This window comes from Phodopus roborovskii, unplaced genomic scaffold (assembly GCF_943737965.1).
Source record: "Phodopus roborovskii unplaced genomic scaffold, PHOROB, whole genome shotgun sequence".
In the NCBI taxonomy this organism is placed as follows: domain Eukaryota; kingdom Metazoa; phylum Chordata; class Mammalia; order Rodentia; family Cricetidae; genus Phodopus; species Phodopus roborovskii.
Window position 1 is genome coordinate 537,059 of NW_026126524.1, and position 22,891 is coordinate 559,949.

At 41.0% G+C, this 22,891-nt stretch overlaps 1 protein-coding gene across 1 annotated transcript in view; it reads right to left on the minus strand.

Moving 5' to 3' along the window:
• The window catches only part of Pigg (phosphatidylinositol glycan anchor biosynthesis class G), a 31,382-nt gene extending 16,795 nt beyond the window's left edge, over window positions 1-14,587 (minus strand). Inside the window, exons 1-6 of the mRNA XM_051198011.1 lie at window positions 14,399-14,587; window positions 13,304-13,509; window positions 11,652-11,861; window positions 10,271-10,459; window positions 9,328-9,469; window positions 3,221-3,433 (exon numbers count right to left, since the gene is read on the minus strand). Coding sequence (XP_051053968.1) covers window positions 3,221-3,433; window positions 9,328-9,469; window positions 10,271-10,459; window positions 11,652-11,861; window positions 13,304-13,509; window positions 14,399-14,552 — 1,114 coding nt within the window. The 5' untranslated portion in view covers window positions 14,553-14,587. The remainder of the gene's footprint in view (window positions 1-3,220; window positions 3,434-9,327; window positions 9,470-10,270; window positions 10,460-11,651; window positions 11,862-13,303; window positions 13,510-14,398) is intronic.
• Between the last annotated feature and the right edge of the window lie 8,304 nt (window positions 14,588-22,891).

A 22,891-nucleotide genomic window follows, 5' to 3' on the forward strand; every position in this document is an offset into this window, starting at 1 on the left:
GTTCGGTGCACAGTTTTAATGTGAACCTGAGCATTTCAAGCTCCTTACCACTGGTCGTCACAACTTGCACAGAGAAAAACTTGCCAGCATTACTCTGAGCAGCTTACTCAATTCTGCAATGACCCATGAGGGAAGGATGAGACAATTATGCCTGTTCTCCAGATGAGAAATAGAGATAGAATTAAGACATTTGCTCAGGTCACAGAGTGAGTGACAGAAAGCATTATTCTAAACTCTGATAGTAAGTCAAAGGCTGGTGCCCTTACTGCTACACCATGCTAAAGTAAGGCTATCTGTATCTGTACCCCAAGCCTCCACAGTAATCTGTACTCATAACTCATAGCCCCTCTACCAGAGAGCCACAGAGACTTGGGCCACCTATGCTTATACCCCACAGCCTCTGTAAGTGAACTCTAGAAGCCTGGTGGTACCTCTATCTATACCCCATAGCCTCCATAAGAGTCATGAAGACATAGGGCACACCTGTGTCTATAACCCACAGCCTCCACAAGTAAGTTACAAAGATCAGCAGTTTTACACATTTCTACAAATGAACCACAGAGACACAGGATATTTGTGTTACATCTTACAGGCTCTAAAAATTTAATCATAGAAACCTGGGGTTCCTGTTCATGCAGCTAAATGAACACTTCCTAAGCATTGACTGTGTCCTAGATACTGAACCTTGAAAAAGAAACAATGGATTGTAAATTTTAAATAAAGAAAAAGAAACACAATGGTAAATAAACAGGTATAATCCCTGCCTACTTATGCTCAGATTCAGAAGTATTCACAAGTACAAATGTAAACAAAAACCATGTTGTAGGCGTGGACACATTGATAACAAATTATATAACTCCAGGTCCAGGGGATCAAACATTCTTTTCTTTTGGCTTCTACAATGCATGCACATGACACACAGATACAAGATTTAGAATGTACTGATGGTGGAGACATAGGTAGGCCTCTTAGGAGTGAAGGGCCCCCAAGAATGTTTCTTAATCCTTATAGGCTTGTTTCCTTTCCATTTAACATGGCTCCTAATTTTTTTCTACCCTAACATTTCTGAAACAGCAAATAATCCTTAATAGCTGTTTTTGCTGGCAACTTTACTAGACTAGAATTTTTCTCAGAACAACAAAATATGCAAAAACTACCAAGCAATGCCTGGCCTAGTGGCTAATGCCAATAATCTCAGCTAAGAGGTTAAGTCAAAAGAATCACAAACTGAAGGCCAACCTGAGCTACAGAATTCAAAGACAGTCTGTATTCAATAACAGTGAACCTGTCTCAAAATAAAACTAAAATAGGCCTGGAGATGTAGTTTAGTGATAGAGCATTTGTCTAGCATATACAAGGAATAAGTTTCAATTCCCAGCCCCATAAAACCAACCATGAGCACAAAAAAAACAAAAAAAACAAAAAAAAAAAAAAACCAACCAAATGAACAAACAATACCACCACCAAAACACCAAAAACCTCCACCACACATACATACCAAAATAAAACAATAAAACATCATCATACCTAAATCAACAAAAAACCCAAACTAAACCAACCAGCCAACACCTTCCTACCCCTCAAAAGAACACCTTACAATTCTGTAAGTTATTTTAGGGGGGGAAAAAAGTAAGAATAACAATTATGTATAATCTAGACTGAAAACTAAAATGTGTATGGAAGCCAGGCCTCCCTCCTAACAAACTTCTTACCTGAACTACTACATGGAGTACTTGCTCAGGAAGTCTTCCTGCCCCCTTGTACATGGCTCTCAGTCATTTCCCAGGGGCAGGCAGGGTCTGTCTTCCACAGGTAACTACTAGTTGTATATCACAACATAAAGAAGAAAACTTGCCAAATACCACCTCAAACACAAGCACCTCCTCTAGACTTGTGAAAGAGACCAATGACAGATGTGTTGGACATATCAGAGTAAATCAGCTGAAAGTGAGACTCAGATATCTCATAGGACTCATAGGGCTTTACACTTCTCCTGGGATCATTCCTATTGGCATAGAAACTGCCCCTAGTGTTTCCAGCTTAAAGACAAACATCTGCTTAGACCAGAGTCCACCTGTCCCATGTCCCTGAGTCTCTCAATACCCTGCTATTTGAATGAGAATAGACCTCTAGGCTCATATATTTGAATACTTGGTACCTGGCTGGTAGAATTGTTTAGAAATATTAGAAGGTATAGCTTTGTTGGAGGGTCACTGGGAGTGGCTTTGAGGTTTCAAGGACCCTCATCATCCCCAGTTAGATTTCTCTTACTCAAGCTTGTAGACCATGCTGTAAACTCTCAGTTACTACTCTAGCAGCATGCCTGCCTGCCTGCTGCTATGCTCCCTGCCATGATGGTCACAGACTCTAAGCCTCTGAAACTTTAAGTCCCAAATAAACTTTCACCTATAAGTTGCCCTGGCCATGATGTCTTATCATATAAATAGAACAATAACTAAGACACCTCCCTTTCATGTTAGCTCCTGCCTACCTTACTACCTATTCTTTCACTATACAGCTGAAAATCTGGATTTGTTCATTTGGCCTTGGGTCTTCTTGTGCTTTATATCCCACTGTACCAGAAAATATTGTTTTGCTACCTCCAAAACACATCTATAATGTAACTATTTCTAATTTCCATCTCCATGCAGGGCCCATGATGCCTTACCTCTCACCTAAACACTGCCGCTGCTTCTTGCCTGCTCTGTATAAGAACTCCCAGAGGGAACCTGGGCAAACTTTGAAAATGCAGAAAATTCTGCCTTATCCTCTTTCACTTAGACAAAAGTGAAAGCTCATCTACTGTCTAAAAGCCCTCTGACGACATCTCTGACTTCATCACCTGGACCTCTGTCCCTCGGGCTATAAAACTACCTCTTAACTCTAAGGCCAGGCTTGTCTTAAGATACCAACCCATCTATGCTCCTATGTGCAATCTTTCCCTAGTATCTCCAGTACTAAAGTATGGTGTCCCTTGTTCACAAACAAAACCTTGGTAAATATTTGTTGAATTAATAAATGTATAAAAGATTTCAAATAAATTAACTACCTTTGTGGTGTTGTTAATAATGACAGTTAAGGGCCTAAGAAAAGAGGAACATAACATTAATAATTAAAGAGGGACAACTATAAAGTATTCCACTACAAATTACACACCAAAAAACATAAGGCTCATGAAATCATGAACACCTAACAGAAATTAGAACTACAATCACATTACCTTTTTCGTATGACAGTACATTTTCTTGCAATAGTTTGCTAAGCTGTAGGGTGTTTAAGTGTAAAATTCTCAGTTGTTCTCTCATCGATTTTCCTTCTATAACTGGAAATAAGAGACTCCCTACACTGTCTTTAGGAATTGGCAAACCAAGTCCTATTGCTAATGTTGCAGCCAAGTCAGTCTGCTGGACATGCTTTGGATGTCGAATATCCCCTGGAAAAAAGAAAACATTTTAAGCAATAGATTTCTACAAGGTAGAAAATGTTAGTTATCCTTAAATTTAAGCAACTACAGCTAATGTAAGTCAACACTACCATGTCTTCAAACCACTCAACTAGAGAGTCACACAGAAACTACCTCCTTGCTTTTTATGTCACTAAATTTACCAAGTACTATTTTCCCTTAAATGGCTTATAATCTACTGGATAGAATCTAATTTTAAAAAGTTATTGTGATTGTAGCATTACATATGGAAGTGCCAAATAGTCGGGCAGAGGCTAAGGGATGGCCACTTGGGTGATGTCAAGTCAGCATGAGTTAGGATTAGTAGTGGTTCCTGACATGACAGCTAGGAATACTGTTCAGAGGGCAAGAGAAGAATGAGAGACCATTGAGGTCTTGCTTGCCTAAAGGACTTAGGAATTAATGTGAAGATGCTTCCATTGGCCAAAGATAAGGGAAAAAAAGAATAGTAGTTATAATGAAGCAAATCAATATGCTTAACCCATGACTTCATAATATTACTAAAAACTAAAAAAGTTTAATTGGCCATACTTGAAGGATAGTGAGTTATTAACTGATGATATGTGGAAAAACAATTCATTTTGTCTCTCTTATGAAGTAATATCACTGGGAAATCCATAGTATACAGGAGCATTTTCTTTATAAAACTATTCTTGCTGATCTTGTTTTAATGTTCTCCGAATTTTTTAATATTTGTTTTGGTTTGTTTGTTTGTTTTTGGTAGTCTTTCTTTCTTTCTTTGTTTTTTTTTTTTTTTTTTTTCTTTTTTCTTTTTTTCTTTTTGGAGACAGGGTTTCTCTGTATAACTTTGGAGCCTGTCCTAGAACTCACTCTGTAGACCAGGTTGGCCTCAAACTCAGAGATCCACCTGCCTCTGCCTCCCGAGTGCTGGGAATAAAGGCATTTTTATTTTATTTTATTGGTTCTTCGAGACAAGGTTTCTCTGTGTAGTCTTGGATATTCTGAAACTTGTGTTGTGGAGCAAGCTGGCCTCAAAGTCAGATCCGCCTGCCTCTGCCTCCTGAGTGCTGGGATTAAAGGTGTGTGTCACCACCACCACCACCTGTCCTGTTCTCCCAAAATGTTTGAGATGAAAACTTAATTTCCAATGTACTGTGTTAGAAGGTGGTGCCTTTTGTCAGGTACCACTATAAAATAGCCTGTTAAAGGGAATCTCATCCTCTTTAGCATTCTATCTTCTGTCATACAGGGACATAATGTTCCTTCCCTCCAGGCACAGTAATTATGGCATCATACTGGAAAAAGGGGAACAAACCTCACCAGATTCTAACACTTGAACCTTGTACTTCCCAGCTTGCAGAGAAGCAAGAGATCAATTTCTTTCTCTATAAATTATCATATCTCTGTGACTCTGTTAGAATAGCACAAATGGATTATAGTAATAACTAAGTAATATAAAAATATTGAATTAAAACACTACTCTTTGCAAAGGCCTAGGGCTAGCTGGTCATCAATGACAACTAATATTACAATAAAGTCCAGTGCTATAGTTTGGATAAAAAAATGACCCACTACAAGGCTTGTGCACTTAAATTCCTAGTTTTTAGCAGGCAGCATTATTTTGAGAAATTGTGGAGGCTGAGGCAGGAAGACTGAGAGTTACATTAGAAGTCAGTTATGCCATATAGCTAGACTGTTTTGGGGGAAATTCAGATAACAGGGGACTCCACAGACAATTTGATTTTTTTTTTTTTTTTTTTTTTTTTTGGTCAGCAAATAAATGCTACTGAAAGAGTTGGGGGCTGGAGAGATGACTCAGTGGTTAAGAGTACTGGCTACTCTTCCAGAGGACCCAGGTTCAATTCCTAACACTCACATGGCAGCTCAAAACTGTCTGTAACTCCTGTTCCAGGGGGTCTGATACCCTCACAAAGACATACATGCAGGTAAAACACCAATGTACATAAATACAAATAAAAAATACATATATATAGTTGGGAACTTACAAGTTAACAGGGACCTAGGAAATACACTGACACATGTATGGATCTTATTTGTACCTAACTCAAACAAATTAAAACAACTAAAGAAAGAGAGATAGACATTGGAAATCTAAACACTGTTTGATGATATTAAGGAATTAATGACACTTTTGAAATGTAGAAATAGAACAAGGATCACAGGAGAAGTGCTTATTTGTAGTTGTGAGGTCTGATCCTAAATAATAAGGAAAATGAGTGTGTGCACAGATAGAATAAAACATGCTATAGCTGGACAGTAACTATTGAACCATCTGGAGACTTACACTGTTTGGCTACTTTTAGCAGGTCTGAAATTTTCCACAATACAGGATCTTTTGAAAAGGTTAAAATGTTTGGGTCTGGGATTTACATTAGTTTAAAAAGTGAGATGGGTAACCAGCATTACTGCTTACCAGAAGGTTACCTGAGCAGACTAACTACACTAATATCATGTATCGAGTGTCCTGTCTGTTTTCATTAATGTGAGATGCCACTATTATCAATAAAGCTTTTATGCTGAAATCTATGTTTAACCTCTTTATTTTCCTCCACTGATAGGCCTGACCAATCTTGCCAGCATAAACTGTTTTAGTAACTATAGCTTTGCAATGTAAGCATTGGGTACAGAGGGCTTTATGAACTATTCTCAGCTTTTCCACTGCCCATGTACGTTTCCATTTGCCCCATGACACCCCTACATCAACCATCTTTTAAACTTTTAATAAACAAGTATTGATAAGAAAGCTGTTGGGCACCATTTTAGGCTTAGAAGACAAAACAAGTTATGAAACTGGTGTGTCAGCCAAACCAACATACCTGCTCTGTCCTATGGAGGTCCAGGAGGAGGTATGTTATCCTGCCCTAGCCCCTGGAGTGACCTATACCTATGTTTCCCACTGGGGCCTGAAGACTCAGTCTATGAGACGACATGGAAAATAATCCAAACTTCATGAAAAGAACAGCCACATTTACAGTCTGGAAATTATCTACGAGTGTTTATCAAATGAAGAAACATTCACTCATACAATTTTGTAAGAACTTGAATCTGTAACCCTTTCCCCCACCCCCCACCCCAGGTTCCAGAAGACAGCAGCTCCACAGGGGTGTCAGCCAGGAATGTAGCCCTATCACTCACCCCATCTACAATAGAGTGAGTGTCTGCCCAGCCAAGGTAAAAAATGGGCCACCTCTCACCTATTTTTGTCTCACAAACAAAAGAGCAATCAGGTGGCAAAAGTGGAACTTCCAGGCTTGGTGACAGCAATAGAGACAGCTGCATACAAAGGCGCCACTACGGAAGCAACCAATAGTTCTATAAGCTGTAGTGCCTATGAACTACTCTGGCAACCTACAATGACTAACATAGCAGGATAACCCTAAGAGTGCAATAGTGGCCTCATATGTTAGTGGTAACCAACAGCTTTCTAATTGGATTTAAGGTCCACTCAACAGGATGAAAATCATGCCTGGTACTGGAAAACTAACCAACTGGCCAGGGCTAGTGGAGTTGTGGATTTCAGAGAACTTAATAATGGCACTTCACTAAACCAGGATAATTCCTTCCTAATTGCATTCTAAATATTTATTCTTAAACCCATGGATAAAATGTAGCTCTCACCACTCATCAAAGAGACTTCTCTTTGTAACAGATGGAGACCATTTTAGAAAACTGGCCAAGATGAAGACAACAAGGGTTGCCCAGCTACAATTGATATATCTAAAACATAACTCCTGCAACTAAAACTCAGGAAACATCTTCATGGAGATGGCTAAAAAACTGTAAGGGTTCAAGGGATCAGGAATCTTCTATAATATTGTGTCTCCTAGAAATTACAAGGAGCCTGCAACCATAACACCTCAACAATATGGCAGCCTAAACAAGACCTGAACAAGTAAAACACCAATAGACATGCCAACATGAAAAGGGTAAATCTCACAGCCTCCACAGAAAAGAACTATAGGCAACTAAAGAACGCTCAGGGGAGAAAGTCTTCTCCAGGGATGAGTCCCCTAATTGGCTATCCGATACCAAGTGCTCAGCCTTCTAACTATATAGGTATATGGACAGACTGCTCAGATTGTATTTGTATATTTAAGGAAACACAAATTTTTTTTCTTTTTGGGGGTAAAACAATGAGGAATAAGAGACCATGATTTACTTCAAGGGGGAACAAGCAAAAGGTACATGGAAGGGATTGGATGAAGAAAAGTTTTATTTTAGAAAACTTCATGGTATAAACTGAGCATACTGAGAGAAATTTCTGCCCATCACTTTAATCTTTTACATACTGTTTCATGACTTTAAGCACAGTTCAAAATGTTCAGGAATGTATGCTTTTTTTTTTTTTTTTTTTTTTTTTTTTTTTTTTTAAGTTTCTTGAGGCAGGGTCTCTCTGTGTAACCTACATAGCTGCCCTGGAACTCTGTAGACCAGGATGGGCCTTGAACTCCCAGAGATCTGTCTGCCTCTGCTTCCTGAGTGCTGGGATAAAAGGTGTGTGCCACCACCAGCCAGTAGGAATGTACTCTAATTGAGCATGCTTATAAGAGGCCAACCTCTCTATATGAATATGTACAGGTTCCCTAACCAAAACAGCACTGCTTTGGAAATGACTCTCATGGTCTTGTCAACTGCATGTATGTCTCCCTTGATTCCTTTATGTGCTGGCTGTACTTGTTTTGGCTTTGCACTAACCAAGACGCAAATGCACTGCATTAGGTTACAGGACCAGAACAAGAGAGTATCTACAGGTGTCAGCTTCGCTGCACAAACTACTACTGTAGCCATGTTTCAGTCTTGACGTCAAAGACAGGCATGCAGCTGTGAGGGGGTGGGGAAGGGGATGAGCCAGGCCAGGTGAGTCAGGAATGGGGTCTTAGCTAGTCCATTGTACTCTCTCTGAACCTGATTCTGCTGCTGTCATCATACGGTTTTAAATAGTGAGCACTTTTAAAAACATTTAAATATTAGCTGCTGGCATTTTTTCATTTTTTTTTAAAAAAGTATTTATAGCCAGGCAGTGGTAGTGCACACCTTTAATTCCAGCACTCGGGAGATAGAGGCAGGTGGATCTCTGAGTTCAAGGCCAGGCTCGTCTACAGAGTGAGTTCCAGGACAGCCAGGGCTACATGGAGAAATCCTGTCTCAAAAAACCAAAAGGGGAAAAAAATTATATTTACTTACTCATTAATTTATGTATTTATTTATTTTGTGTATATACGTGTACGGCACATGCATGCCAGATCAGAGGACAACTTGTGAGAGTGATTTCTCTCCTTCCACCAGGTGGGTTCCAGAGATGGAACTCAAACAGTCATGCCTGGCCACCAGTGCCCTACCGACTGAGACATCTCACCAGCCAGAGGCAAATTTTCAGTACTTTCATACTTAGACAGCAATATTACTGCAACAGAATTCTTACAAATTTTTTTTTTTTTTTGAGAATCAGAGCAAAGAAGGTGAATTATAAATCCTGACTGCCCATCTCCCCTTTAATTTTTATTTCACATTGTTTGGGATAACTTATACCAACTACAGTTTTAAAATGTTAATCACCCATCCACTCCCCAGGGAGAGTGAGGCCTTCCATGAGAGATGGGATGGAGAGGCTGGTGGGGGGCATGGGAGGATGGGAGGGAGAGGGAACTGAGATTGATATCAAAATAAGAAAAAAATATTCAAAAAAAAGTTAATCACCAGGTGCTGGTGGTGCACACCTTTAACCCCAGCACTCTAGAGGCAGAGGGGGGCAGATCTCTGAGTTGAAGGCCAGCCTGGTCTACAGAGCTAGTTATAGGTCAGCCAGGGCTGTTACAGAGAGAAACACTGTCTCAAAAACAAAACAAAACAAAATTAAAATATTAATCATTCCTAATTCTTACCAGGTTTCCTTTCAAATGCAGAGCTGATTAAGATCAGAGGTGTGCTTACTTCCTCTGTGGAAGAGGCCCCATGGCTCCCCGTCTCAGACATCCCATGGTCACCACAGACAACCAGCAAACTGGGTGAGAGAGTCTCTCTCTCCTGTAAGACAAAGGAGAACCTGTCAGCTACAGTTGTCTGGCAAGAACATATATGGTCCTGCAAAGGAACATACATGGTCTTGCAAAGGAAACAACTGCAGAACTTTAGCTCCTAAATGGGACCTTCTCCTTAATGCATTTAATCTCTTCCAATAAGCTTACAGTCAGATTAAAGAGGCATGTTACAGTACATAAAGGTTGTATCTATAATCTCTGACAGCAGGGCATCTGTCATTTCCAAGCTGTGGGCACATGACTCTTCCTGCCTAGGCTTCCTAGAGAGAGATACTAAAGGCATTTATTTTACAGGACTGTTTAAAAGGAAAAACATAGAATCCAGAGTGGGATCTAAACAGGTTTTGGGCTTTCTTGGCCCAGAGCTCTAGCCATTTGATCTTATCTCTGCAGTAGTACTGGACAGGTTCTTGACCCTCAATACTTCTCTACCTGACACACATGCACACAGATAATATGAATCTGTCCATTCCTCTCTTCAAGTCTCTGTTCACATGGAATATTTTGCCAGGACGAATGCCCTGGATACACCATTTAAAATCATATACTCTCCTTAGTACAGGGGTTGGTTCCTCCTGCTTGTGTTTTCTTGAGACAGCAACTACTTTTTGGCACACTTACATTATTTACTGTATTTCTCATGTTTCCTTCCTGGCCAGAATGCAACTCTACAAATAGTTGCCAACCAAGGAACATTGATCTAGAAGGTGCCCATGGCAGAAGCATGACTGGCTGGCTGACAAGTTTGTTCTAGGAAATATTGGCAATGTTCCACAGTAAGCCTTACCTTCGACAACAGTGAAGTGTGAATCTTCATCAGGATATTGTCCATTTCGCTGAGCTTGTGGCCAATCAGGGGGCTATTAGGACCAGAAATGTGGCCAATATGATCCAGCCCCAGATAGTGAAGGATTAACACATCCCAGTCTCCTCTTTTTAATACTTTATCCAAATGCCTTGTGACATTATTATCCACCTTCAAAGGGGAGACAGGAGGGAGGAAGTACATATAAACAGTGCATCCAATTTTTCCTGGATCACCAGGAGTCAATCTTAGGTAACAGGACTCATGAAAATTAGAAAAAATAAAACAAAACAAACAAACAAACAAAAAAAAAGCACTGAAGTCAATAAAAAAAATGATTAGTAGTGTTAGACTAAGCTCTTATGCCTATTCTGTTTAATGTCTCTAGTTTGCGAACAAAACATATTATACACAGATAATCTAAAAGAGCAAAGGCTATTCTGGCATTCTCACACATTGCTTGTCTTAACTTAAATTAGCAATCTAAACAGGCCCAAGAAGCCTGTAATGAAGGGCAGTCAACCAAGGAAGTACAGTACAGCTAGGAATAAGTAACAGTCCTACATAAAGACTATTCGTGGAAGGAAGAAAACAGTATTTATCTCCATTTCTGAAGCTGTGAGCAAATAAACAGCTCCTGATAGGGCCAGTAGCCTGCTTAGCCCTGATTCTTCAGTTAGCCCATTTCTCATGTACCACAAAGTGTTTCCACTTGATGATATATACAGCATAAAAACTTGTTACTACTGAAAAGTCACACTGTGCCTTCCCTGGTGAACTGTGGAAATGTTATCAGTGAAACTATACATACTCAGGGACTGGCTCCCAAACCCCAAACTAAGCAGAGATTTCCTATTTTAGTGCTACACAAATTAACACTTGTGTATTATCACTTCTGCCTCAGGCCCAACCCTGACATACCTGGATCTACTACTTATCTCTCTCTTGCTGGAGCGTGCACCCCAACTGAGGCAAATACCTCTGAGGATAAGATTCTTCTTCGCCCATTGCAAGCCTTCTTGGAAAGGCTCTGTTCCCCCTGTAGTTCCAAACAGAACTGCAGACACTGGTCTGCTGTAACACTGTTGCCTCTTTTTGTAGAGAGTCCTCACTCACTCAGTGACATAGCTCCTCTGCTGTGCAACCTCTTCCTGGCTGTGTGCCCTCAACATCTATCCAACCATTGTGCTTTTGGGGGCCTTCATACCTTGGTCCACAACTGCAACATGGTTTATGCCTCCACTTACAACTGATTATTTAAATGAATGATTTTTACAATCTTGCCATACCACTCCATAAATTAATAAATACCACACAGGAAATAGCATCACCTCTAAGTGGAAAATGGTAGTATCAGGCTGACCTCTATATAATCTGACACAAAGAATGATGTTGTTCCATCATACTCCACAAAATGCTTTGGGAATAATTTAAGCCATGTTTCATCTCCATAAAAGATCATTCTTTTCCCAGCAGCTTTTGCCTGTCTTATCACATTGTCTTCTAGGAGCACAGGAGAATTGAGGTTCCTGATGACATCAACAAAGCCAGGCAGACTCCCTGTCATCAATGCCTGCAGGAAGAAACATTCAAGACTTAGATTACAGACCCAAAAGTGCAGCACACGAGACAGGAAGATCATTTGGGGATCAAACAGGTGGGTACACACCTACAGTAGGCCCTGCACTAGAGACTGAGTCAAACCTAGTAAGACAGGACACAGACTTTGAACAAAAACATCAAACTCAATAATAAATATTTGATTATTTAATGAACATGGCTAAGGCAATTCTTTCCTTGGTAAGAGAGTAAAGGAGGAGACAATAATAGACACACTGCCAGTCACAGAAGCTATATGCTAACGTGTATGTCTGCACATTAAAAACATGAATCTGTATACTCAGACCCTTTGTCAGGGTCCCACATAAGATTTAACTTGCTGTATGTGACAAACAAGCCCATTAACTCTAACAAACAAACCCTAATAATCCAGCAAAATCTAATATCCATCTCTAAGTTTTTATAAATAAGAGGCAATACTGCCCATATACAATTCTTGAAGTGAACTGGGCCAGGAATGTCAGTGAATCATCAGACCCCTCCCACAGTGTTGCACCATGTAATAGAGGGTGGTATGAAATAGCCTATCTTTCTATATAGAGTGCAGTCAATACTTTCCCTGCTTTTACCACAGACCCTACCAGGCCACAGTAGTAGTAATGAGCCTTCATGATTTGGAGTTATACCACCACCTAAGAGCCATAAATTTGTGGTGAAAAGGAACAGGGATTCTAATAAGATTTCTTCAGTGCAAACTTCAGTGCAAATAAGTACAAACTTCACTTTTAGGCTCTAGGGCTTGAACTCAGTGCTATACATATGCTAGGCAAGTGATCTACTATTGAGTTCTATCACAAGCTAAATATGTAAATACAAACCACCTAGTAGTTGCTCAGAAAGTAGTCTTCAAGCCACTCTACAGATTCTTTCTTTCTTTAATTTAACCACAATTCTTGGGAAAGCACTATGCACTTCAAAACTACCCTCACCAAAGTCGACAATTATATAGTAGAAGTAACAATTGTTGAAGCCACTTTACATTTGTTTGATCATTTTGTGTAATTTCAACAAGCAATTTAACCTGAGTTTGTTTTCTTATGTATACAATTTATGAACTAGACTGAATATCCCTAAAGGCTCCCTGAAGCATGATGACTAAGGATCACACCAGGCTACCAACATGACAGGTATTTCTTGGACTACAGTTGTCTGAACAATATGGCTCTAAATCCTTCCTCCTTTCCATGAAGTATGAACTCTGGCTACTTCACAAGGGGTAGAAAGATTGCTCCATCATATTATTGGGTTCCTTCAGCATCCCACTGCCCCAGTAAATCCAATAACATAAAAATACTTTCCATTTTATTAAAATAGGGTCTCCAAGGAGATTAGATAATATCTCTAAACTTGCAAAAGAGCCAAATCATGATTCATAAAACACCAAGTTAAATGTACCTTGATTCGAGGCATAGTAACTGTGGGTGGCTTTGCCTCAGCCACAAAACAATGAGATGCTCCTTTTTCTACAAGGTAAGTTGTGTAGGGCATGTACTTCACACCTTTTGACCCAAACACAAAATCATCTCTTAAGGCATCTATCAGCACAATAACAACTTTATTGAAGAGAGGTGATGGCAGCATGGTCCAGTTCGAACTGGCTCCTAAAAGTATTTAGAAAAAGGGAAATTAAATTTTAAACTTTATTTGGTACTCAATTGACTTCCATATCTTCTTTGCTTGTTCTTCTAGCACATACCATATCTAGCTCAACTTATTTTTGGTAGCCAGTGTTGAGTTAATTTTCTAAGAGACCAGATGAGACAACTGTGAAGGCTCTTTCAAGGGTTGTAAGTAATCCACAGATGCCAGATTACCAACAGGGGAATCTTCTGGGCTAGGCTGAACTGTATGTTAACAATGAGTAGGTATCCCAGTAATATGTAGTGAATTGTTCTTAGCATAGTGTAGACTCCAGGACAGGGTGACCTCTAGGTAAGAGATCTACAATTGGGACGGACCTGTGCCCCACCCCAACTCCCCCCCCCCCCAGCTAGGCCTGAAACAGCCTTGCAGGCAGTGAAATCATGGGTTTGCAAACTGTTTACATGTCCAGTGATTGGGATTATGTCGGCCTGTTTCATAACAGCAGAGTTTTTACCCGGTGTGTATTTGGGTGGGTGAGGAGAGTAAAAATTCTAAAGCAGAGAGGTAGTTAACTACCGGGGGTAGGGAAGGTGTACTAGAGAGTAGTTGAAAACTGGATGGGTCTGAAGAAATATTTCCTGTTATGTCCTACTGGTCAGAACTGGGAACCTAAATTGGAAGTGACTGAAAGCATTTTTAGGAAAAGGGATAGGGATCAGTGTAGCAGCAAATAAGATACGGAGCCAGAGTCACTCGGGGCTTTCTCTGAGGATCACAGAGGAAGGTCCACACAGGGTCGGTGGCTGCAATTACCGCAAGGCTGTGTGACACAGAAACCGTGCTAAACAGTACGAATTGTTTCGGGGGCAGAATGACAGCGAGGCCCACTGGGAAAGAGGTCCCTACCTGCTAAAGGTTCGGGCGCCGGAGTTTCTACCCCGTGCTCTGGCCTGGCAGAGGAACGAACAGGAGCCGGGAAGAATCCCCGAATAAATATCGCCACCCCGATCACCTCAATCACTACGCAGCAGGTAGCGAAGGCCCCGGAGGTCAGCCGCATGCTGCCCAGAAACCACGGAACCAGTAAGCCGAGCCCACTCCCCGACTGTCAAAGTCGGCCTCCCAGCGCGCCTCACCCGCACCAGCGCACCGGAAGTGCGTAACAGGTGGCAAGCGCCCGCGGTCGCTCCCTGATGACCCGTACACGAGGTAACCTGCCAGGAGCCTTGGAGCCGCCCCGCCCATATGATTGTCCCCGCCCACCCTGACCTCGCTTCCGTCGCCCACCCAGAGTCTCCGCACCGGCCCCGCCCACTCAGGATTTCCGGTTTTACGCCTTCAACCCTCGACGCTAGCCACTGGAGCCGAGCGCTTCTGGCACCGCCCAGAGTCCGTGCGGGTTTTTGGCTGCTGGTTTTCACCTGCATTAACCCTGCCTCACCTCCACCTGCTGTTACTGCCCCGGTTTTCGGACGGGTCTCAAGTCCTGTTCTGCAAACCGGTAGGTGGAGCGACCCTGTTGTGACTGGTGATCAGTGACCTCCTCTTCCTTGGAAAGCTGCCCATTCCAAAGTAGGAACTGTTACACCGTTAGTCACAGGTTCCGAAGGGACATGGAGAATACAGACGACACAGAAATAATCCAGGGCTCAGGCAACAAGAGGAAGCCTGTCTTTGAATGGAGTCCACACAACCTGCCTTGTGTGCTTTGCGCACATTCTTTCTTCCTGAGGACTTTTGTTTTTCCATGACCAAGGTGGACTTTGAGGTGTCTTCTGGCCTTAAATACAAGGATTCTATTAATTTTTTTTTTTTTTTTTGCTGCTTTTTTTGAATGGATTCCTTAATATCTTGGATAGCAACCTTTATATTTGTAATTTGTTTTCATCTAGTTCACGTGTTTTTGTTTCTTTAGCTTAACGTACAGGTTGTTCAGGTTGTTTAATTTTTTTTTAATTCTTTGCGAATTTGGTGTTACATGTTTAAAAAAATAGCATCAATGTTGGGGAAGGTTTTTTTCTCAACTTTTTCTAGATGTTTTATAGCTTCAAGTATTAGTCCAAAAGCATAAACACTTCAATATCTGATATCTTGAGTTCATAGTTTCTGAATTCTAAAGGGTTTCATCTCACCAGACCTGCCAGTCATTGCACACACAGCATGTAATGTAGACTCGGGCTGGCTCTCCTCCACACCTGCTTCTGTTTTTCATGGTTGTCTCATGGTACGAGTTAGTGTCTCTTATATACTGGGGTCCCCATAGCCACTGAGGCTGCACCCGCAGCAATGGCCTTTTTCAGGGACTCCAGACCAGCCACATACCTCAGCTGCTCTTGATGGCTTTCAAAACCGGTTGAGTTTCACACATTATCTATCATGTTCATCAAGTTAGGCTGCCAACATGAGATGCAGCCTTGGCTGTCCTGGATCACAGCGACTGTGTGCTGACAAAACAGTCCCAGAAGATTCTACCTCAATGATCTTCTCTTTCCTCCCCTCCCCTCTCCTCTCCTCATCTCTCCTCCCCTCTCCTCCTCTCCCCTCCCCTCCCTTCTCTTGTCTTCTCTTTTCCTTTCTTCCTTCCTTTCTTTGTTTCTTCTGTCCCTTCTCTTATCTTCTCTCTTTCTTTGGTTGTTGGGGTTTTGTTTTTGTTTGTTTTGAAGACAGTTTCTCTGTGTAGCTGTGGTTGTCCTGAAACTAGCTCTGTAGACCAGGCTGGCCTTGAAATAACAGAGATCCGCCTGCCTCTGCTTCCCAAGTGCTGGGATTAAAGCATGGGCCACTACTGCCTGGCTGCAGGTCTCTTTTAATCACCACTAATTTCTCAGCTGTAGCTAACCAGCATGATTGTATCGTTAAAGCACAGTAAAGCAAAGGCTTCACTTCAGTCCTGGGTGTCTCTTGTTAATCATAGTTAATATTCCACTCCAGTAGACCAGACACCACAATTTATTTTTTCTGTTTTTTTTTTTTTTTTTTTTTTTTTTTTTTTGATGACAGGGTTTCCCAGTGCCCTGGCAGTACTGGAACTCTATCTGTAGACCAGGCTGGCCTCAAACTCAGAAATCCACCTACCTCTGTCTACTGAATGCTGGAATTAAAAGTGTGCACCAACTTCCCAGCAGACACCACAGATTTGTAATACAAAATATTACACAAGCAGCCCTGGTAGCGTCTTTGCTTCCCTCTGAAGCTTCATAAGCCAAACCTACACTGGCTGCATTTCTCTCAACACTCTATTTTTCAAGATCCCACAAAATAGCCCAAGAAGATTTGAACACTCAATGGCTTTTTCAGCCCAAAGTTCCCAAACCCTTCACCATCCTCTCATAAAAATATGGCAGATCTGTCAAAGCAACACCCCACTCCTAGAGCCAATTTCTAAGTTAGGGTTCCTATTACTATGTTAGAAACACTATGACAAAAATCAACTTGGGGAGAAAGGGGCTTATTTCGTCTTACACTTCTTGGTAGTAGATCACCAATGAATGATGTCAAGGCAAGAACTCAAGCAGCACAGGAATGTGACGACTAGAACTGAAGTAGAAGCCACAGAGCTTACTGGCTTGCTCCCTCTGGCTTACTCAGTTTGCTTTCTTATACACCCCAGGACTAACTACCCTGGGTGGGCACTACTCATAGTGATGTGGGCAAACCCACATCAATAATTAATCAAGAATATTTCACACACACACACACACACACACACACACACACACACACACACAGGGGGGGGGAGGAGCCGAGAAAATGTCCTACGGAATGCCTACAGGCAGCATGGGTAGAGGCATTTTCTCAGTTGACGTCCCTTTTCCCAGATAACTCTAGTTTGTGTCAAGTTGACACAATCAACCAGTACACAAGTCAAGAGCCATATTATTTGGGGGCATTTTTATCTCCTTGATCAGCATTTATTGCTAACATCTTTGGGACAATTAGGTGAATATTTTGGAATGTGCAGACACCTGCCAACTACCACCCAAAACCTAAGAATATTCATCAGAGAACATCTGAGGCTCACACCTGAGATTTTCTACTTTCTGTGACCTGTGACCTGGTTAGTTTTTGATAAGCAGCATTCCTCAGTGGTCTTTGCTTCAGCTCCTGCCTGTAGACTCCTGTGTCTGCCACTGCTCTGATGTCTCTCTTTGATATGTAAGCCAAATAAATCCCTTGCTCCCCAAGTTGCTTTTACTCACAGTGGTTATTACAGCAATGGAAATAAAAAAAGGGCACATGCCAGCCTGATGTTCAAACACACCAATGTTTTGAAAAGTATGCCGATTTATTTGTACTGTTTCTATCAAAACGTCTTAAAAATTGCTACCTCACTGGAATATGGAATTTGGAGTAACATAAATATGTGTCCAAGGCCATTGTTCATTCAAATATAGTTCCAAAATAAACTACCTCTTTTGAGGTAATACCCCTTGAGGTAAGAGTTGTGTTTTTATGTAATATTTTGTTAACACCTTTACTTTTTTGAATTTTATTTTGTTTTATTTTATGTGCATTGGTGTTTTTGCTTACAAGTATGTCTGTATGAGGGTGTTGGATCCCCTGGAACTGGAGTTACAGTTGTGAGCTATCATGTGGATGCTGCAGATTGAACCTGGGTCCTCTGGAAAAAACAGCCAGTGCTCTTAACTGCTGAGCCATCTCCTCAGCCTCTTGTAAACACCTTCATGATAAACATGAAACAAATCAGAATATATTTACAAGAGAGAAATAATGCATAGTAAGTGCTCCAATCACAAGGAGCCAATCTTGCAAAATTAATAGCACAAATACATTTAGGAAAGAGTTCCAGCCAGGATTATACAGTGAGACCTTGTGTCAAAAAAAGGACATTAGTAAATTTATTGAAATGAATGAAAATGAAAACATAACAAAATTAATGGATAGGCTAGTGATCTGGGAAAGGTTTACTCAAAGGCCCACTTCCATTCCTTGGAATGGTTCTCTCTCTCTCTCTCTCTCTCTTTCTCCATATGTAATGAACATGCAGTGGAGAAAAGCCTATTCAACAAATGACAAACTGGACTAATATGGAATTAGATCCATGTCTTTTATTGTGTATAAAAATCACGAAGTCCTTGATTTAAAACCCGAAACACTATAACTGGAGGAAAACATAGGAAATACTCTTCAAGATATTGGTATAAGCAAGAACGTTCTGAACAGAACTCCAACAGTGTAAGATCTTGTCCCAAGATGGGGTTATAAGAAATTTAAAAGTTTCTGCACAGCAAAAGAAACTATCAGTAAATCAGGTGTGGTGATGCCTTTAATCCTCACACCCAGGAAACAGAAGTAGGCATATTTCTGAGTTTGAGGCCAACCTGATCTACAGAGCGAGTTCCAGGACAGCCTGGGCTACACAGACAAACCCTGTCTTAGAATGAGAGAAAGAAAGAATAAAAGAGAGGAAGGGAGGGAGGAAAGGAGGGAAGAAGGAAAGAAAAATATAAGTAGAGCAAACAGCCTACAGAATAGGAGAAAATCTTTACCAGCTGTACTTAAGACAAGGGACTAACACTTAACCTTCCACAGTGAGAAATGCTCAGAACTTGGGGGTAAAGAAAAAAATTCATCAGAGTGCAGCTGTAGCCTGCTAACTATGTTCAAAGAAGCCTATCCCCAATCATGGTTTATAGATAAACAGGGTTAGGCATTATCATAATCTTGTGACCATCTTAGGGGGTTCTTTTTTAATTCCCTTCTCAGGGAGATTTTCCCCAGAGCTAAGCATGTTTTACAGAAGCTGAAATGTGCAAGTTTCTAGTTAAGGCAGCCACCCTTAACAAACAGAACTTGCTGTCTGAGGGGATATTGGTGGTGTTCTCTTCTTGAGGCAGAAGAGCAGACAGATGTTGAAGAAAAAGAGGAAGAGGCAAGCAGGTTTACAAAACAGAAATCAGTAGTTTACTTTTAGCTTCATGGTCTCAGATTAGTTTTACCCAGTATTTCCTAAATAAGCTTGCTAATCATATTTACTTAATGCCTGCAATTTCCCCTTTCTCCACTAATAATTCCAGTGAAAGGGCCCCAAACTCCTAGAAAAGATAGTGAATATGTGTGCTTCCCATGGTTTGTTATGTGACATTTGTATTTGTAGTGCTCTTTATGTGATATTTTTTTGACCCCATCCTACACTACATACCCTGCCTAGTATTCCTTGTTTGAGCTTACAAAAAATTGTCTACGACCTTGTTACCAGAAACTGTGGTGCTGAAATTAAGTGGGTTTAGCAGTCTGAAGAAGAGACCTTTTTCTCCAAAAATAAAACTCTCCCTTTCCTCTAAATTGTTACTAGTATTTTAGAGCACAGGAAGGGACAAGTCTAGTTTTATATAAGGCTCAGATGAGTGCCCCTAGACTTAGGGTGTTCTGCTTCATTTAAAAGATCTGTGCTGTTACATATAACATCATTCTGTATTGTGTTTTTGTTTTTGTTTTGTTTTGAGACAGGGTCTTACTACATAGTAAGTAGCTCTGGCTGGCCTTGACCTAGCTATGTAGACCAGGCTGACCTCAAAATTAGGGGTCTGCTTGCCTCTGCAGATGCTGGGGTTAAAGATATGTGCCACCATGCCTGGCCTCCTACAAAATTTTGTTAAAAAAGAAATCATCAAGTTTTGAAAGATAAAATGTCAACATTTGCTGTGTATAGTGAACACGCACAGATGGCAAAAGTACTCAACAATTTCATTTATTTGAAGTTATATGGATTCACATATGTGAGGTAGATTCAGCTAGATATCTTGAGCTAATTTTGTGTGACTCACAGGTGCCTTGACTAATGCTGGTTAAAGAAATATTACTCATGTGAACTGAAATTTATGTTGACTCTTGGCTAGGCACTGTGTCTAGACAATACAGTATAGGCTCTTCAAAATGTGGTTGTCTAAAAACACTAGCACCAACAGGTAAAGGCTTTTCAGAACTGTGTTTATGTCACATTTACTAACGTCCCATTGGCCAAAGCAAGGTAGATGGCAAAATATAGGTCTTTGTTCCAAGGTATGCATGAATGCTTGAATACTGGAAAATGTGTCATGGGGAACCATTATTGGAACAGTTTACCATGGAAAATACTGTGCAATATATGACTAGACCACAGCAGTTTTCTCCTGACTTAATTTTCCTCCTTTCTCAACTGTGCTTCCACAGAACTCTCTGCACTACAAGGGACGACCAAAAAGAAAATAATGCTCTGGTGAGTTGTTTTGTTTTTCCTTACTGTTTCCCTTGTGTGTGTGAGAGAGTGTGTGAGTGTGTGTATGTGAGTGTCTCTCTCTCTCTCTCTCTCTCTCTGTGTGTGTATTTGTGTGTGTTTGTGTGTGTATGTGTGTGTGTGTGTGTGTTCATAAGGTGTCCTGGCTGGCTTAGAACTAGGTTGGCCTCTGTTTTGTAACAGTTTACTCAAAGATTGAAATATTCCATCCTTCAGTGAACCTCCTTAAACAGGAAGGTAAACAACTCAAGATTCAGGAAGGTAAAAAATTCAGGAAGTCCCTGAAACTGACCAGATTTACTAGGCCCCTCCCTGTCAGAATAAACAATAAAAGCTGAGAGTCCCCCTCAGACAAGCCAAGCTGCAAAGAGGACTCTGAAACCAAACCAGCTGCCTGAAGGAAAATTAGACCTGAGTCATTTGGAAAGGACATTCTCCAAACTGTTGACCTGCCAACAGGCTGTGCACTGTGCTCCAAGCTCCCAGCTTGTGTGAGCTGTCTCTTGTGCTGGGGTGGGCTTTGATGATGCAGCTGTCTTTGAGTCATTTCTGCTCCTGAAAGTAACCCCTCATCCATACTTCTGTAAGTAACCCCAATAAAACTGGTTGGTTCACCAAGTTGGACATTGGTGGTATCTGTACTTTGATCTGTTGTGGATTTCCTATCTGGGGTGTATGTGTAGAACTGAGTGCTAGTAGTATATGCCTTTAACCCCAGCACTCAGGAGGCAAAGGCAAGTGGGTTTCTTGGGTTTAAGGCCAGCCAGGACTAGAGACAGAGTTGCAGGAAACCATGGCTATACAGAGAAACCCTGTCTGGAAAAACTAAACAAAACAAAACCCCCACCAGTTTTGTTACAAAACAGTCCTGAACTTAAGAAAAGCACCTACCTGCCTTTGCCTCCTGAGTGCTGGCCATCAAACCCACCATGTTTTACATTGTATTTTATGAGTCTTATGGGGCTCAGAAGTTAATAAGGAAAAATTTAAAAATAGCTTCAGGGAAGCTAAAGATGGCTTTTAGATATAGACAGTTATAAAACCTTACAATCATAAAGTCAGTACAGGTTTGTCTCTGTTTTTTTCTGATGTGGGGAAGTGAGCATGCCAGTTTCTCCTGAGATGTCACATTTAAACACCTTTGTTGTTGTTGTTGTTGTTGTTGTTAGTTTTTTGAGACAGGGTTTTCTGTGGCTTTGGAGGCTGTCCTGGAACTAGCTCTGTAGACTCACAGAGATCTGCCTGCCTCTGCGTTCCACGTGCTGGGATTAAAGGCGGTTTGCACATGACTCAGCCATTAAAGGCTAGGCTCACAACCCTGCCTATTTTGCCCATCAAGTCCATGTGGAAATCCCTTACCCCTGAGCCGTAAAAACCATGACTTCCTCCTGTCCAGTGCTGACCTCTTGAACCCTGTCAGGAATAAAAAAGCTTGCTGTTATTAATTGTTTGATTTAATTAATTTGGCCATGATGATTTGGGTTGGTGGTCTTTTTCCTCCCATCTTTGCAATTAACAGCTATGTTTCATTGTTTGGGGATTAATGACAGAGTTTTCAAATGTTTATAAAAGGGACCAGGCATTGGTGGAGCATGCTTTTTAATCCCAGCACTCAGGAGGCAGAGGCAGGCGGATCTCTGAGTTTGAGGCCAGCCTGGTCTACAGAGCTAGTTCCAGCACAGCCAGGACTGATACACAGAGAAACATAGTCCTTTTGCATAGCTATACATTTTCCCTTTTCTGTGGTCCTTATTTTATATGTACATGCAAGTCTATTATCATTCTCTTTGAGCCTAGAGTACTTTCTATAGTACTTGTAAATTATAGACTTGCTGGTGATAAATTTTCTGAAAATATCTTTTTCTTTTTTAGAATAGGTTTTCTGCACAGAGGATAGTGAATAAAAGAGTATTTTCTTCAACACTTTATTCCATCATGACTCAAGTCATCATTCTTCCTTCCTAATTGTGTCCAGCTGCTCTGGCTGTACTTTGGTTGTTCGAAAGATTTTCCCACTGGGCGAAGATGGCAGAGGCAGGAAGATCTAAGGGTTTTAAAACCTCTCAAAACAATGCAACCTGGGAACCAAGTGTTCAAACTTATGTGCCTGAAGGGGACATTTCTTTCCTTTTTTTCTTTTTTTCTCTCTCTTTCTTGTTTGT